Source organism: Andrographis paniculata, unplaced genomic scaffold, assembly GCF_009805555.1.
Source record: "Andrographis paniculata isolate CXL003 unplaced genomic scaffold, ASM980555v1 Contig62END, whole genome shotgun sequence".
Taxonomy (NCBI): domain Eukaryota; kingdom Viridiplantae; phylum Streptophyta; class Magnoliopsida; order Lamiales; family Acanthaceae; genus Andrographis; species Andrographis paniculata.
In genome coordinates this window covers 505,982-523,310 of record NW_026137598.1, presented here as the reverse complement: position 1 = coordinate 523,310, position 17,329 = coordinate 505,982, and the positions used below count along the sequence as shown (strand labels likewise).

Genomic DNA, 17,329 nt, shown 5'->3' with positions numbered 1-17,329 from the left:
GTTCAGGTCTGACTGATAGCCAGATTGCATCCACCCTTCTCGAGGGGAACTACCGACTTGCTCCTTTTGACGACACTCCATTATAGGATCTCTCCCGCTATCGACAGTTAGTGGGATCACTTATGTACTTGACAGTCATTCGCCTTGACATAGCTCATGCGGTTCATGTTGTTGCTCAGTTCATGACTAATCCCCGGACAGTTCACTATGTTGTTGTGTTGCGCATCCTTCATTATGTCAAGGGAACACTCCTACATGGTCTTCATTTTTCTGCTGACTCTCCATTGGTTCTTGCAGGTTTCTCTGATGCTGATTGGACAGGTGATTCGACTGATCGTCGCTCTATCACAGGTTATTGTTTTTTTCTTGGGAGTTCCCTTGTTTCTTGGCACAGCAAGAAACAAACTCTCGTTTCTCGCTCTAATGCAGAGTTTGAGTATCGTGCTCTTTCAACTTCAAAGCTCCTTTGGTTTCATCGGCTTCTTTCTGATCTTGGGGTTCCTTAGCCTTCTTCCACTTCCCTCCATTGTGACAGCACAAGCGCAATTCAGATCTCCCATAATGATGTATTTCACGAGCGTACCAAACATATTGAGATTGATTGTCACTTTGTTCGCCATCATGTTCATGCAGGCACTGTTCATCTATCTTTTGTCTCTTCCGAGGATCAAACTGCAGATATCTTCACCAAGTCCTTATTCCCAGACCGGTTCTCCATATTGTTGAGCAAACTCAAGTTGGTATCTACTTTACCACATTGAGTTTGAGGGGGAGTGTTAGCATATTTTTTATATAGTCATTTGGGACCCACATATATATCCCTATATATATGCACATTGAAACTCTCTTTTTTAGTCAATATACACTTTCTATTTTCCGCAAATATTCAAACATTAAATTCTTTATACAAATTACAAAATAATAACAAAATAAAGTATTATAAGAAATTTATATTTTAAAATATCATATCGTTTTCGGATTAGGTGACACCCCAGTATTTTAGAACTTCGAGAACTAAAATATGGAGGAAAAGAACTGTATCAAGTGGCTAACAGAGAGAGAAACGTTACCAAAATATTAATCGAAAAATTACCCAAAAAAATAGTGCCGAAAAAAGAAGAGAAGTAGAGAGCCGAGGAGGTTGAAATGTGATTGAAATGAGGTAGAGAAATGACCTTTTATATAGGCATCTTCACCATGCGTGCCGGGACAATCAAATAAGAAAAAATTTTTGGTCACGTGAGATCCACCGAGCTCAAATATATGATATATAGATAATAAATTTTAAATTTTTATAATTATATTTATTAGCTATAATTTCATTAATGATATTATTATTAATAATTATATAATATTAATGGCAATTTATTAACTATATCAGTTAATATAATTATTTTTATTAAAAAAATAGAAAAAATAAGAAAAAAATTTTGATCACGTGGGACCCACCGAACTCAAATACTCCCTCCGTCCTACATACTATTTCCACGTTGCCGTTTCTGTCCATCCCACATACCATGTCACTTTCTTTTTTCGAAAAATGATTACACACTTTAAGCTCATTTTAAACTTTTTAATTTTTTTTAAAAATTTTAATTAAACTAATTAGTTATCTTAATCTTAATTTATAATTATTTATATTATAGAATAATTATTTTCATTAATACATTATTAATTATCTACTAATTACATCCCTCCTAAAATACCGTGTCTACGGTGTAACAGACACGGTATATAGGACGGAGATAGTATATAATATATAGAATATAAGTAATTTATAGATAATAATAATAATACATTTTAAATTTTAATAAATATATTTATTAGCTATAATTTCATTAATTATATTAAAAATTATTATATAATATTTATTATAATCTATTAATTATATCAAATAATATAATTATTTTTATTAAAAAAATTTATAAGATAAAAGTTTTGGTCGCAAAAATCCACCGATCTCAAATATATAATATATTGACTGTATAAATTAAATTCTATCAAAATATTATAGAATAATCCATAATTTTCTACTTCCCCTATAATTAATATCATTTCCTCCATTCACTCGATTGATCACCAATGCTATTGTCATCATTATTTTATCTTCTTGCTCTACCATCAGTGTCATTGTGTGTTTTGCGATTTTCCATTTCTATTTTATTATTGTTACGTACGAAATTTAGAACTAGGTTAAAAAGCTCAAGGTAAAAAGAAGAATGGGCCTGGCAATAGGGTTGATTGATCTGGCTAAAGGACACCGTGAGGAAATCAAGGAAAATAAATTTATTTATTTATTTCTAAGGGAAATACAGGTCGGAAGGTCTTCAGGTCGGGAGATCCGCAAGACGGAAAGACCTCAAGTCGGAAGGTCTTCAGGTCGGGAGGTCCGCAAGATGGAAAGACCTCAAGTCGGAAGGTCTTCAGGTCGGGAGGTCCGCAAGACGGAAAGTCGTCGAGATGGGATATCCGCAGGTCGGGTAAACTGTAGGTCGGATAGAAGGAGGAGTCGGACAAACGCGGAGGCCTTTGATCAAAGACAGGGGGCGGTTGATATGGAGGTCGGCCCAAGTGGGGTCGGGCGAAGAAGTAGGTCGGACGAAGGGCGAAGTCGGGCCAAAAGAGCGGAAGGTCTGTGGTCGGCTCAAGGAGTGAAATATAGGGAATTTTGGTCTGCTGGGGACACGTGTCAGCATGAGAAAGGTTGGAAGACGGTTGAGAAGGAGACGTTGTAACCGTTCGGGTGACGGTTTTCAGTACGGTTTCCCAGGGAATATTTAAGGATTTGGATCATCATTTGGCAAGGCATCTTCAATCAACTTCAACAAAGTAAAGTCAGATTTGGGGATCACCACTTTAAATTTCAGTCTTTTATTTTCCAGTTTATTTTCTGTACCATACAGTGTTTAGAGATTCCTAATCTCAGGCACTAATTAATCAAGTTTAAGGATATTTTCTATATCTTTGAATTTTACTTTATTTTTGTTGAAAAATTACATCAACAAATTGGCGACCACAGTGGGAGCAAGACAAAATTGCTCATTCCAATTCCGGCGATAATTTCATACGTCTTAGATCCGGCCGAATCATCGGAAGGGTTATGGCAGGTTCACAACCGCAATCATCTTCGACACCGGTGGGAGAATCCGTTCCACCACCCATTGTGCCAAATGCCGGGGAAATCCCACAACCACCAACTGATTGGTGGTCTTATGTTCAACAAATGAACAACCAGCATACCTTGGTTATGCAGAATATGTTGCGTGAGCAACAAACGAACATGTTGCGTGAGCAACAGAGTCAGTTGCAGAACATGATAGATCAAGCACTGTCAAGGGTTAGTCTTCAACCCACTCAAACGCCACCAGGAGTGTCACCGTCCAGACCACAGGCAAATTTCGCAGGGCCATCATTCGTGGATAGTACATTCCCAAGTGCCACAAATCCCAACCGAATGGATAGGGGAAAATCTCCTTTGACTTTTCCCAACAATGTTCCACTGGGACCAAGGGTTACCAATCCGCAGCCGAGCAATACAAGGGAGGACAGGCCTGAAGGATATATACATGATCCTATTCATATTCCTGTGCAGGATCCGTTCCAAGTTCCTGATCATCAACGCTTTCATGTAGATCCTGACGAGATTGCACACATATTAAGGGATCAGTATGGATTAACTCCTCAGATGGCTAACCGCCCTGCATATCAGAGACCTTTCCCAGAAAGGATCATTAATGAACACCCTCTCCCAAGGAATTTTCGACCACCCGACTTTCATGCATTCTCAGGGGAGGACGGATCTTCCACCATAGAACATGTTGGTCGGTTCACAGCACAATTAGGAGAAGTTGGCAATAACCCTTTTTATAAGTTACAGCTGTTTGGTTTATCTCTTACTAGAACGGCGTTTTCGTGGTTTGTAAGTTTGCCTCCAGGACAAATTCAGACATGGGAAGGACTGGAGATGGCATTTCACGCTAGATTCTTTAATCCTTTACCAGTTGTTTCTTTAACTGATTTACTTGAATTGAGACAGTATCCAGAAGAAACTGCTTCACAGTTTATAGAAAGGGTGCGATTGATGAAGGGACGATGTCCTACGGTAATCAGTGAGAAAGAGATGACCAATTTAGTGGTCCGGAATATGCATAATCGTTTAAGAAAGGCACTCACTGCCCTGGATGTTGAGGATTTGGCAAGTCTTGCATCCAAGGCAGGACGTCTAGAGTCTTTGTTCAGAGAGGAAGATCAGCATAACAGGCGTAATAGAGGCCAACATATGGCGAGTATGGGAACAGAAACATGCGACTTTGATTTTAATCAGTCAGAAGAGATGGCAGCCGAAATCCTTTCTGGAAAACCGTATGTATGTCCTAAATTGAAGCCAGTACCAGGATCTGAAGGAAAGGAGCAACCGACCTTTGATAGTTCGAAAGCTGATGAAATCTTTGATATCCTACTGACTGATGGGCAGATCCGTATTCCAAAGGGCCAAAGAATTGCCACTAAAGAAGAAATCAAAGGGAGACCATATTGTAAGTGGCATAATTCTTTCACACACACTACAAGTCAGTGTACTCATTTTAGGAAGGAAATTCAAAAGGCCATCAAGACAGGTCGGCTCAAATACATCACTCTAGGTGTAGACCAGCAACCGTTTCCGAGTGTAACAACGGCAATGGTTGACATCCAACCAAGTTCGGAAACAAGGAAAAGTTCGGCCAACGATGGACAAAAAGGGGAACGAAACCAGCCAAGCCCCGAAACAAAAAAAGGAAGTCGGCCAAACAGCAGCCGACCGGAAGAACGACTCAAAATTTGTGAGAAGCCAGTTGCTGAAAAGTGGGACCATCCAGATGGTTCTTTTAATGTGGAGGTGAAAGAAAAGGTTTTGATACGTGATCACCCGACCAGAAAAACAGGGTCGGTCGGGAGCAATTGGGCTCGAAATAAAAAGCCTTTACCAGTTGATATAGACCCTCGTTTCCCGGGTATGAATCGTACACAGATTCGCAATGCCAAACGCAGGTATGCTGTAAAGTATGGGAAAAGAGGTCCTTCAGCAGAACAACTAACCGACGAACAAAAAGCAGCCGACCACTTGGCAGGAGATCAGTCCATTCGGATCTTTACAGAACAAACGACCAACGAGCAGGGAGTAACCATTCAGTCTCCAGTTGGTCGGTCCAGTCGGGTCTGGTCAGGAAAGCAACCGAATGACGGATTAGGCGCTTCCGACCATACCAAAAGAAGTTCGTCGGGACTGGGGAAAGGTAAAGGTGTGGCAGATGAAATAATTAAAGGTTTTAGATGCCAACATTGTGAACGAATCAACATCAATCCAGCTCTTGAAGAATTCCGTATCGAATCTTTGACGGTTCAATCTCGATCTCGGGATAAGACAAAGGAAGAAGTGGTACCTACAGAGGAAAATTCAAGATCTGTTAAATCTCGTCTGGGACCACGAATCCCTTGTCGAATGACAGAGATTAATCAGATGAGTGACGAACCGATGTGGGCGAGTCTGGTAGATGAAACTATGGACGAACCTTTATGGGCTTTCTTGGCAGACGGTGAATTAGAGGAGACAGAGGGGGCAAAGACCTCAGACTCTGAGCCTCAACCGGAGCCACCTTCGATTGTGTTTCCTCCTATTCCAGAGGGTGCGATCTCCCATTTGAAGCCTCTGTATGTTAATGCTCATATTTGTGGGAAACCAATCACAAAGGTTTTCGTTGATAATGGAGCAGTTTTTAATGTTATGCCATTGAAGACTCTCAAGAAGTTAGGAAAAGGAATACATGATCTATCTCCTGTGGAATTCGAAATGACAAGTTTTACAGGGCAGCCGACCAAGCCTGAAGGCATGATGGTTGCCACAATTGAAGTCGGACCAAAGAAGATCTCCACTGTTTTTTTTATTGTGGACGCAGATACTACATATTCTCTCTTGCTGGGAAGAGACTGGATTCATGCCTCTCGATGTGTGCCATCAACCTTGCACCAACAATTAATGTTCTGGGAAGGAGATCAGGTCTTCAAAATGGAAGCGAATGACAACCCATTCGATGTATCAGAACAAGTTGAAGAGTCAGTGTTTTATGCCAGTCCTTTGGCTCCGATGTCTCAATTGTATATGGCCAGGGAATACCCAAACAAGGGTTATAAAGTCACTGGCCAGAACTCGATGTTCTATTAAAAGAACACCTTTATTGTATGGCTCATGATAAAGCCACACCCATTCCCGTATAATTTGTTTGTAATGGAAGATACAAGCTTAGAAGTATGTAGTTCTCTTATTAATAAGTTCTATTTAAAGCAGTTATTACATAAAGCAGAAAATAGTAAAGAGATTCTGGATGTTCACCTCCAAGAAGATGAACAATTTCGTTGGCCCGACTTATTAGAAAAAACAGAACCAACAGCTTCATCACAAGACCCATTAGTGGAGTTTAATTTAGGAACCGAATTGGTTCCAAAAGTGATCAGGTTAAGTGGTTATTTGTCTAAAGAGCAACAAACAATGATGCTCGAAGTTATTAGAAACAACATTGATTGTTTAGCATGGGATTATTCAGAGATGCCTGGTTTGACAAGAAGTCTAATAGAGCATCGATTGCCCATCAAAGAAGGTTGTAAACCTTACAAACAACCTCCAAGGCGAATGAGTCCAGATCTGATGCCTCAAATCAAGGAAGAAATCCAAAAACTTCTCAAAGTGGGTTTCATTCAACCTTGCCGTTATGCGGAGTGGCTGGCTAATATTGTGCCAGTGGTCAAGAAAAATGGTAAGATAAGGATATGCATCGACTTCAGGGATTTGAATCTAGCTACCCCTAAGGACGAATATGTGATGCCTATGGCCGACATGCTGATAGATGCAGCAGCAGGGCATAAAATCCTTAGTCTGATGGATGGTTATGCAGGTTATAACCAAATATTCTTGGCAGAAGAAGACATTCCTAAGACGGCATTCAGATGCCCAGGGGCTTTGGGTATTTATGAATGGACAGTCATGCCATTCGGGTTAAAGAATGCAGGGGCAACTTACCAAAGAGCCATGAATTCAATCTTTCATGATTTAATTGGCAGATCTATGGAAGTGTATATTGATGATGTTATAGTTAAATCTGCCAGTTTTGATGAACATTTGAGAGATCTTGAAGAGGCATTTGAAAGAATGAAGAAGTACAAGTTGAAGATGAATCCAACCAAATGTGCTTTTGGAATATCAGCCGGGAGCTTTCTAGGATTCTTAGTTCATGAGAGAGGAATTGAAATTGATGCCAATAAGGCTAAAGCCATTCTTGATAGTCGGCCACCCAAGACGGTTAAAGAAATCCAAAGTCTGTTGGGTAAGGTGAATTATTTGAGGCGTTTCATTTCTAATGCTGCTGGCAAGGTCAGACCCATTACTAAATTGTTGAAAGCTGGAAAAATTGCCTTTGAATGGGGTCCCGACCAACAAACGGCTTTAGATGCTATCAAGCAGGCATTGGTTCACCCTCCAGTCTTGATGCCTCCTAAACAAGGTCGGCCACTCAAACTTTATTTGGCAAATACATATGAAGTGGTTAGTTGTTTATTGGCGCAGGATGGTGATGACGGGAAGGAAAGGGCGATTTACTATCTCAGTAAAACCCTTACAGGACCAGAACTGAATTACACTATGCCAGAAAAAATGTGTTATTCATTGGTCTTCGCTTGCACTAAACTCGAGCATTATTTGTTGCCCAGAAGAGTTGAGGTCATTTCAAAGGTGGATCTCATCAAATTGCTTTTACAGAGACCTACTATGAAGGGCAGACTCATGAAATGGGCCATCAAATTGGCTCCTTTCGATCTTCAACATTCCCCGCTGAGGGCAATTAAGGGACAAGCAGTAGCCGACTTCTTGGCAGAATTCTCACAAGTCGGGTATTCTCTTTGTGATAGTGTCCGACCATTTAGTTGTTCATCATATCTGGATAATCTACAGGTCGGATGTGTGCCTTATATAAGTACCAGAACATGGTTGATGTTCTTTGATGGTTCTACCTCTGGAAACAAATCAGGGGCAGGGGTCTTTTTGCAAGGACCTGATGGTCAAAAGATCAACTTACAATTACGATTGGAAGCCATGACCCATAATTCGGCAGAATATGAGGCTTTAATTTTGGGTCTGGAGGCTTTAATAGCCAGGAAGGTCCAGTCTGTAATCATAAGAGGGGATTCTCAACTAGTAATCAACCAGGTAAACAACCAATATGTTTGCAATTACCCTCATCTTCGCAGATACAGGGACATTGTAGGTCGGTTACTAACGAAAATCTTAGAAGTAATAATTGAGTTCATTCCGAGGAAAGAAAACCAACGTGCCGATGAGTTGGCTCAAAGGGCCTGTAAAGGACTTCTGGAGGATATGTGGTCGGAGGTCAAGTCGGGCATAGAAGAAAAGACAGACCCAATATGTGACCGCATGGTCGGGCAAGAGACTGTCGGTCAGGAGTCCGACTGCGAAGTTATGGTCGGGCAAGAGGATATTGGACAGGAGCCCGACTGCGAAGTTACGGTCGGGCAAGAGGGTATTGGACAGGAGCCCGACTGCGAAGTTACGGTCGGGCAAGAGGATATTGGACAGGAGCCCGACTGCGAAGTTACGGTCGAGCAAGAGGCTATCGGACAGGAGCCCGATTGTGCAGTTATGATCGGGCAGGAGAGTGTTGGACAGGAGCCCGACTGTGAGGCTGTCGGGCAGGAGACGGTCGGTCAGGAGCCCGATTGCGAAGTTATTATCAGACAGAAGTCCGATGGTGAAACAGTGCCCGATTGGAGAACAGAGCTTATCCTGTATTTACAGAATCCTGGTGCGAGTGTTTCAATTGCGACAAGATTGAAGGCTTTACGTTTTCAATTAATAAATGGAATTTTGTATAAGAGGTCATTTGAAGGTCTGCTTTTGAAATGTTTGGGGTCTAAAGAAGCTCTAGAAGTGATGACAGAAGTACATGGTGGGATATGTGGAGCTCATCGAGCAGGTCTGAATATGAGATGGGCCATTCATCGTTTGGGGTTTTTCTGGCCAAAGATTTTTGAAGATTGCATACAATTTGCCAAGGGCTGTCAGGAATGTCAAAGACATGGAAATTTAAACCATTTGCCAGTAACCGAATTGCAATTTTTGGCAAAACCATGGCCTTTTAAATCGTGGGCTATGGATATTATTGGTAAGATACATCCTGCTTCATCGAAACATCATTGTTTCATATTGGTCGCGACTGATTACTTTACCAAATGGGTAGAAGCAGTTGCTTTGAAAAATGTGGATCAGAAAGAAGTGATAGACTTCGTTTTGAACCAAATTATTTACAGATATGGTATTCCTCAGTCTATAACAACCGACCAAGGCTTGGTCTTTACAGGGGAAAAGTTCTCTAATTTCTTGGCAGAATTCGGTGTTCGGTTACATCATTCTTCACCTTATTATCCCCAAGCCAATGGACAAGCGGAAGCAGCAAATAAGATTATCATTGGGATTATAAAGAAGATGATTGAAGGGAACCCAAGAAAGTGGCATTTGTTATTGTCTCAGGCTTTATGGGCACATAGGAATACCAGAAATACGGCCACAGGGTTCTCACCTTACCAACTCACATTTGGCCAAGATGCTGTTTTACCAGCCGAAATCCGAGTATCATCTGGCCGAACAGAATTTACTGATGGTGGTCTTACAGAAGAATACCAACAACTTATGATGCAACAGTTAGAAGATTTGGATGTTAACCGACTCCATGCAATAGGGCGAAGTGTGAAACAGAGTGAAATCAGAGCAAGGAGTTATGGAAAGAAAGTTCTTCACAGGACATTCCAAAAAGGAGACCTAGTCTGGAAAACCATTCTTCCTACATATAAGAAAACTGATCAATTGGGAAAGTGGTCACCGAATTGGGAAGGACCATACATTGTTCAAAAAGATATTGGAAATGGCGCGTTTATTATTGTAAATCATGAAGGTAGAAGAGTACATGATTGTATTAATGCTAAATATCTGAAGAGGTATTATCCTGCCTTTTCAGATAACAAAACTGCCTGAAACCAAATATTATTCAGAACCCATTTATGGGGTTCGAACCTATTTAAAGGTTCATTTCAGTTAGTCATCATGTATTGGTGAGAAATTTTCTGCCTCTGAATCAGACTTTTCATCCCAGTGAGTGGATATTAGCTCTGGTTCTTCTTCAATAAGATCTTCCAAATCTGGTCGGTACCTTTCCCATTGGCTTTGCATTTCGTCTAAGTCTTGATGGGTACGTGCTTGCATGTCTGTTATGGCTTGGTGTTCACGATCAACAATAGTCCGTAATCTTGAAAAGACTTTTCGTTGATTGGAAAAGATGTTATCCCAACCAAGATCTGGAAGTATAGTTGCTGCGTGATTTTCTATCATTTCCATGTGGTGATGGAGATCAGGAATGCAGCTAAGGATGTCACGAAGAGGTTCATACCCCTCAATGACTTTTTCCATCAGGCGGATGGCGCGATGAATGGTTCTTCTTCCTCGTTGGGAGAATCGGAATTTGAAGTCTAGTTGCTTGAGTATATGTAACAAGTCTTCTGCATGGCCTCCAATAGGGTGATTACCCACAAAGAAGGGTTGAAGAACACCCTGCCAGTTGTTTGATGGAACATAAGGTCGGTCATTCGCCATGTTTGTTAATACTTTAAGTGTTGTGATTTTCAAAATATGCCTTGGAATGTGTTTCTTAAAATGTGAGAAACAATGTTCTTTTAAAGAAGGAGTTTGTTTCTATTCCTACAAAGTTGGAAATTGAAAGGTGATCCTTGTTTTGAGAGAAGAAAGAAAAAAATGGGTTACTAAGTCAAGTATTGTTACAAAGGGGAAGCTATTACAAAAGTGCCCCTAGGGCAGTTTTTATATGGGTCCATTTGATTTCATCCCTAGATAGCCTTCTCGTATTGGCAGCCGTCTGATATCTTATGATGAATTGGGATCGGGCCTGGGTTTTCAGCTCTTGATCCAATTCAGCCTCATTTTTGGTACACTTCTCAAGCAGACGCTGTTCATTGGTAATTTGCTTATCCAGGGTAGACTGTTCTTTCCTCAGCTCCCGCAATTCTGCCTCCTTTTTCTGAATAGCTTCATCAACTTGAGCTTTCGTGTTAAGGAGACCACCCAGCCTTCCAGTAGTCTGCTGGAGGGATTCTCGGGTCTTAGCCAAAGAATTCTCCAGCGCTGTTTGATCGAAGTCGGGCTGGGGGGTTTCGGCTGACAGGAATCCAATGACTAATACTTCAGTCTTGAGCTCTGTAAGTCTTTCCATCAGCCGATGCAGAATGGGGACGGCTGGTGATTCCGTTGGAGTGTAATAAAGAAGGCCACCAACCGTCTGAATGAGCTTGTCCAATAAGTCGGACCTTAATTCGGACAGGGGACGGTTAATGGCCTCAGTGAACACAGTCTGGGCCTCCGCTGGAACCGGAACAGTCGATAGGACAGCTAAGTCCGAAGGCCCCTGCAAGTCCTATAACGTCAATAAATATTCCAAGGGAGTTGCAAATTTGTTCGGAGAAAATATGTGGTACCTCTGGGCGGACTGCTGTCAGTGAGGGGGGCAGCAATGAGGTCGGTCGAGTTGGGCAGACAGCTGGTATAACAGCAGCCGACTCGTCGGCTGCTGCGAATGGTCGCTGAGGTGCCGACCTGGGTCCCTATGGAAAGTAGTATTTGAAACAGTTAGTGTTTTTCTAAAGAAAAGTTATGGCATGGGTTGGTCTAATCTTACCAAATTCACAGAAGTCTCCGAATCGGATGAAGACATTTCTTCCATTTCTGGAGGTTGGGCTGCCACAGGTGGTTCTTCTGCCTGCCATTCGATGGCTAGAGGGAGCGCCGCTGCTGGTAGGGCGGCTGCAGGTTGGACGGCTACCTCTAGAGCCACTGCAGCCAGGACCTCTGGGGCACCTTCGATTTCGGGATCAGCAGCATCAGGGATGTCGTTTTGAGGGTCAGCTTCGGCGAGGGCGGCTGGTTCTTCCTTTGACATAGATGAGTCTGATGCCATGTATGGCGGCCGACCCATCTGGGAAGTAGTCCCCTCGCTGTCAGAAGAGACCCCTGCTGCTGATGGGATGGGTGAAGGTGTCTGTGGAAAAATCATGAAGATGTTTGTTGTTAAATATATTAAGGTTGATCATTCGAATCCTAAGTCTGGCTGATAAAGGAACTTACTGGTTCTATAGGCACTGCTGGTAAAGATTGTCTCCTGGTCGGGGGCCTGGCCCGACCACTCCTCGGTACGGGAGGAAGAGTTTGCCTCCGCGTCGGGTCCTCCGCCCGACTGCTCATTGGCAAATTGGTCTGGACCAAAGGCCCGATGGAATGATGGGTTGGTGCTGGCGTCGGTTGCATGGTCGATGTCATCAAGGTCGGTTCTGGGGAATGAAATGAGTAAAATCAAAGTTACGATATAGTGAATCGGTTCACGGTGTTAAGAAACGTTACCAATTCGGGGTCGGGTCCTTGCTGACGTCCTATTTATTCCAAGGTCTGCTAGTGTTTGCTGGTCGGTCTCCGAGGTCGGGGGTGTTTGCAGCTGGGAAGTCTTTCTTTTGCGCGTGGGACCACCAGATCCGATTCCCGGGGCGGTTGTTTGTTGTTGGGTGCTAGTATGTCTCGCCGCCCCTAGAACCAATCCTTGGGGGGGAAGGAGTATGTTCAGCAACCGACCCTCATCAGGGGATATCAGGGACCATACAACCGACCACCATTCATTGAAAGTATCTACGGTCTCAGGGTTGGAGCGGAAAGGAATATAAGAATTGGAAATTATATACGTGGTGAGCTGGGAGATATAAGAAGGGATTGAATTAGGAAGGACTCGTCGGTCGGGACTTTGAAAAATTATTTGGGGACACGCGACGGGTCCAGGGATACCTTGGCAACAGCCGAACTGGCGCGCCATGAATTGAGGTTCATAGTTAAAAGTGTAAAAAGTTTTCTGCCCTTTTTTATCAAGTTTCTTGCTACTAAAAAGAGACCTGGGTTTGAGGGCGACGTCCCAGGCAAAAGGATAGGTGGGATGAGGACAAGGCTCAGGAGTCGGAAGCGGGTTTGGTACTGGAAAGGGCCAAAAATGGTCGGGAGCATAACCCGCATACTTTTTATACATAGAAAATCGAGAGTTACTGCGGGTATCTGTTAAAATGGCGGTTATTATAGGATCGGAAGATTGGAGTTTATTGCGTCCTGAGCAGAGTCGGTTGAGGACTAATCCTAAATGTTTTTCAGATGTTGGCATAGGGGGCGGAGATCCTAAGTTAAACGCGTTGGGAAAGTAAAGACGGAACCAAAGTTCTAAAAACCAAAAAGGACCCGACGCGGCAGTGTCTAATTTCCTATTATCGTTATCTGTTAAACGAAGGCTAACCCTGGTGAGTCCTTCAAACAGATTGGCTAAGAATAGAGTACCAAGGGAGAAGAACCGACCTGACGCAATATGAATGGCCAGGTCGAGGTGAGAAGGAAGAACACTTTTGGAAGGGGAAACAATGACGTACCTACAAAGCCAGAACAGAATAAAGGCAGTATGCTCCCGGTCGGTTACAGGAGTCCCTGGAGCCCCTTGCTGGTCGGTTGCGAACTTTGTCCAACCCCATTCTTTCACACCTTGTAAAGCCCATCCCGGATGGTCTTCTGATGGCTCCTGCCCATCTAGGGCTCCCATAACAGGGTCTTCACCCACGACTGGGAGATGTGCGATCATGGCCACGTCCATAAGAGTTGGGCCAAAGGGGGCCGATGGCAAAAGGAAAGTCTCATTTTCCGCATTCCAGAAGGCGGACATGGCCAACAGCACCTTCTCATGCAGGTTGATAGGCATGGTGGACAGTAGTATTGCTTGGTCGATCTTTTGGGATCGCCATTGGGTCTGGAAGTGTTCTGCTACTCGTCGATACCAAGCACGATACAGATCTTTTGGGTCTGTGAGATGGGTCTTGATGCTGTCTCGGATGCGAACTGCTTGGTAGTGGGGATTGTTGATAGCCAAGGAGTTGCGAGATTCCAAAACTTCCCTCATCCGATTTGAATCTTCAGGAGTAGTGCAATATGGACGAATCGTCGGAGTTAGTACTTTCGAGGCTGAAAATGGACCTTCTGGAAGGGTTCCGTCGAAAGGAAGGGCAGGAATGTATTGATTCGCCATAGTTCGAGTGCTTTGGGATTGTGATTCACAAAAGCTGGGATGGCGGAGGAGGAAGTTAATCAGGAGTGTTGCAGTAACTGGTGCAGTTACTAAGGGAGTTTTTCAAGAGGGTGGTGTTTTATGAACTTCCAAACATTGATTGTTAAATGGCGTTTGAAAGTCCCTTGGCGGCGGGCAAGTTGTTACGTACGAAATTTAGAACTAGGTTAAAAAGCCCAAGGTAAAAAGAAGAATGGGCCTGGCAATAGGGTTGATTGATCTGGCTAAAGGACACCGTGAGGAAATCAAGGAAAATAAATTTATTTATTTATTTCTAAGGGAAATACAGGTCGGAAGGTCTTCAGGTCGGGAGATCCGCAAGACGGAAAGACCTCAAGTCGGAAGGTCTTCAGGTCGGGAGGTCCGCAAGATGGAAAGACCTCAAGTCGGAAGGTCTTCAGGTCGGGAGGTCCGCAAGACGGAAAGTCGTCGAGATGGGATATCCGCAGGTCGGGTAAACTGTAGGTCGGATAGAAGGAGGAGTCGGACAAACGCGGAGGCCTTTGATCAAAGACAGGGGGCGGTTGATATGGAGGTCGGCCCAAGTGGGGTCGGGCGAAGAAGTAGGTCGGACGAAGGGCGAAGTCGGGCCAAAAGAGCGGAAGGTCTGTGGTCGGCTCAAGGAGTGAAATATAGGGAATTTTGGTCTGCTGGGGACACGTGTCAGCATGAGAAAGGTTGGAAGACGGTTGAGAAGGAGACGTTGTAACCGTTCGGGTGACGGTTTTCAGTACGGTTTCCCAGGGAATATTTAAGGATTTGGATCATCATTTGGCAAGGCATCTTCAATCAACTTCAACAAAGCAAAGTCAGATTTGGGGATCACCACTTTAAATTTCAGTCTTTTATTTTCCAGTTTATTTTCTGTACCATACAGTGTTTAGAGATTCCTAATCTAAGGCACTAATTAATCAAGTTTAAGGATATTTTTTATATCTTTGAATTTTACTTTATTCTTGTTGAAAAATTACATCAACAATTATATATTGTTATATTCTACTCTTTTCGTCCGGCCAATATGCTACGATGTCCAGACACAAAAATTAAAAAATAATAATATTGCAATATAAAAAAATATTAGATAAATAATAAAATTAGAGTATTATAAAAAAATTATTAAAAAATTAATAATAAAGTAACGAGATAAATAAAAAATAGTGATTATTATTTGTTAAATTAAATATAATAAAATTGTAAGTAAATAATTTGATTAATGAATAATAAAAAATAAAATATGACATAATTATCAAGGATGCAGAGAATATATATATATATATATATATATAAATATATTATATTTTCATTACCGGCCTTCATCACCATCTCTTTCAAGTTCAATTACTCATTGTAATATATTTAAAATATTGATTCTTGTATACATGAGACATAATAAATATTTTTAATGTATTTACTTTAGGTGTGTTTAGCTTGTATTTTAAACATATTTCAATAGTGTTTAACTGTACAATTTTTAATAGAAATATATTACCAGTATTTTATATTACAAAATGTCAATTGAAATTATATTTAAAGTAAAACTAAAATCAACACTTCAATTTTAAATTAAAACCCTACAAACCCTTTACTCTTTATTTTTTTAAGTCAATCTTTTTCTTTTTTTTTTCTATTGATTTTAGTATTGATATAGTATAAAGAAGGTAAAGAAATTTGAGAGTACTTTAACTAATTCAATATGTTTAGAAGGTGAAATTATTTAAAGAGAAGCCTTCTTGAATTAGGAATGGCATGGTAATTAAAGTATATCGAAAATTTAACGTTATACCGTATACCATATTAAACATACTAGTATGCCATATTGAAAAATTTTTTGTTTGTATTTAGTATTTAAATAATAATTTTGAATGAGAGATATTTATACTAATGATAAAATAAGATATTTTTAAAGAAATTTTTGAGATTAAATAATAAATGTTTGAAAAAAATTCTAAAAACCCATAATCGTATTGTTTGCAAGAAGTGTAGTAATTTTATAATAATAATTCTAATTTTAAAAGTTGGAAGCATTTAATTTGCAAAGAATATATTATTGAAGAATGTTGGATAAAGTGTATCTTAAATTTAAAAAAGGACAAAGAAAGAGCTTTCTACAATTGTAAAATTCCTTCAAACTGTCCAAACATTGTATCCATTATTTTCCACTTGCTTCTATTCTTTCTATTCATTCTATTTTGTCGTCTCATTACCATTGTCCCTTTGCAAGATTCTGCACACACACACAACTATTTATTATGTGTATAAAAATAGCATTGTTGATGTGCGAAGAAGGGACCATAATAATAATAATACTAATAATAATAATAATAATAATAATAGTATTTTTGGAACCATTTATCTACTTGTATGTGTACTTTTTTTGTCCGTCTAGTGTCTATGCTAATTTATCTATTACACAGAGGATTTATTTATTTGAGATTTACCTTATTCTGAATTTGTTTTTTTAAATAAAAAACTTTACCTATATGTTTTTTTTAGTACATTATTTTTAAAAATAAAATATCTATAAAATAATAATAAAAACATATTTTTATAACGCTTTCACATTCCTCAATTAACACTACAAATTTTAGTAACTAACAAAATAATACTCCATTTTACTAAGAGAACACAACAATTTGTTCTTTTATGATATCAAAATTCTTAATAAAAAATTATCTATATTTGTTAATAAAAATAAATTATTTTATGTTACAAAATATTTTTTTTTTTAAGAAAATAATAAAAATTACTTCATCCAAACAACATCACTATTCTCTAAATATTTTCACAATTTTTTAAATATTAAAATAAAAAATCCGACAATTTTTAAAAACCAGAAGAACACAAGCCAGACCAATCAAACAGAAATTCAAAGAATCTTTCACACAAACACTACATGAGTATAAGAAATTAATTATTCTTCCCATTATAGTTTTAAAATAGCACTAAACAAGTCACAATATGGATATCTGCTCGGTAATCAACACATAACTAAAATCAACACTCCACAATTGCATAAATTAAAATACATAAATCAAATATCATATAATTGTTGTCGTAAAAAAACCGTCACCAACGGCTTAATCGGA

General features: G+C 40.4%; 1 protein-coding gene across 1 annotated transcript; it reads right to left on the bottom strand.

The window, feature by feature from the left end:
- Positions 1 to 420: 420 nt before the first annotated feature.
- On the bottom strand, positions 421 to 11,920 carry LOC127261135 (uncharacterized). Its single transcript, XM_051289346.1, has 4 exons — positions 11,784 to 11,920; positions 11,584 to 11,709; positions 11,286 to 11,513; positions 421 to 672 (listed from the first exon to the last, which is right to left on the bottom strand). Exons 1-4 carry the CDS (start codon positions 11,826 to 11,828, stop codon positions 421 to 423), a joined length of 651 nt encoding a protein of 216 aa, XP_051145303.1. The 5' UTR covers positions 11,829 to 11,920.
- Between the last annotated feature and the right edge of the window lie 5,409 nt (positions 11,921 to 17,329).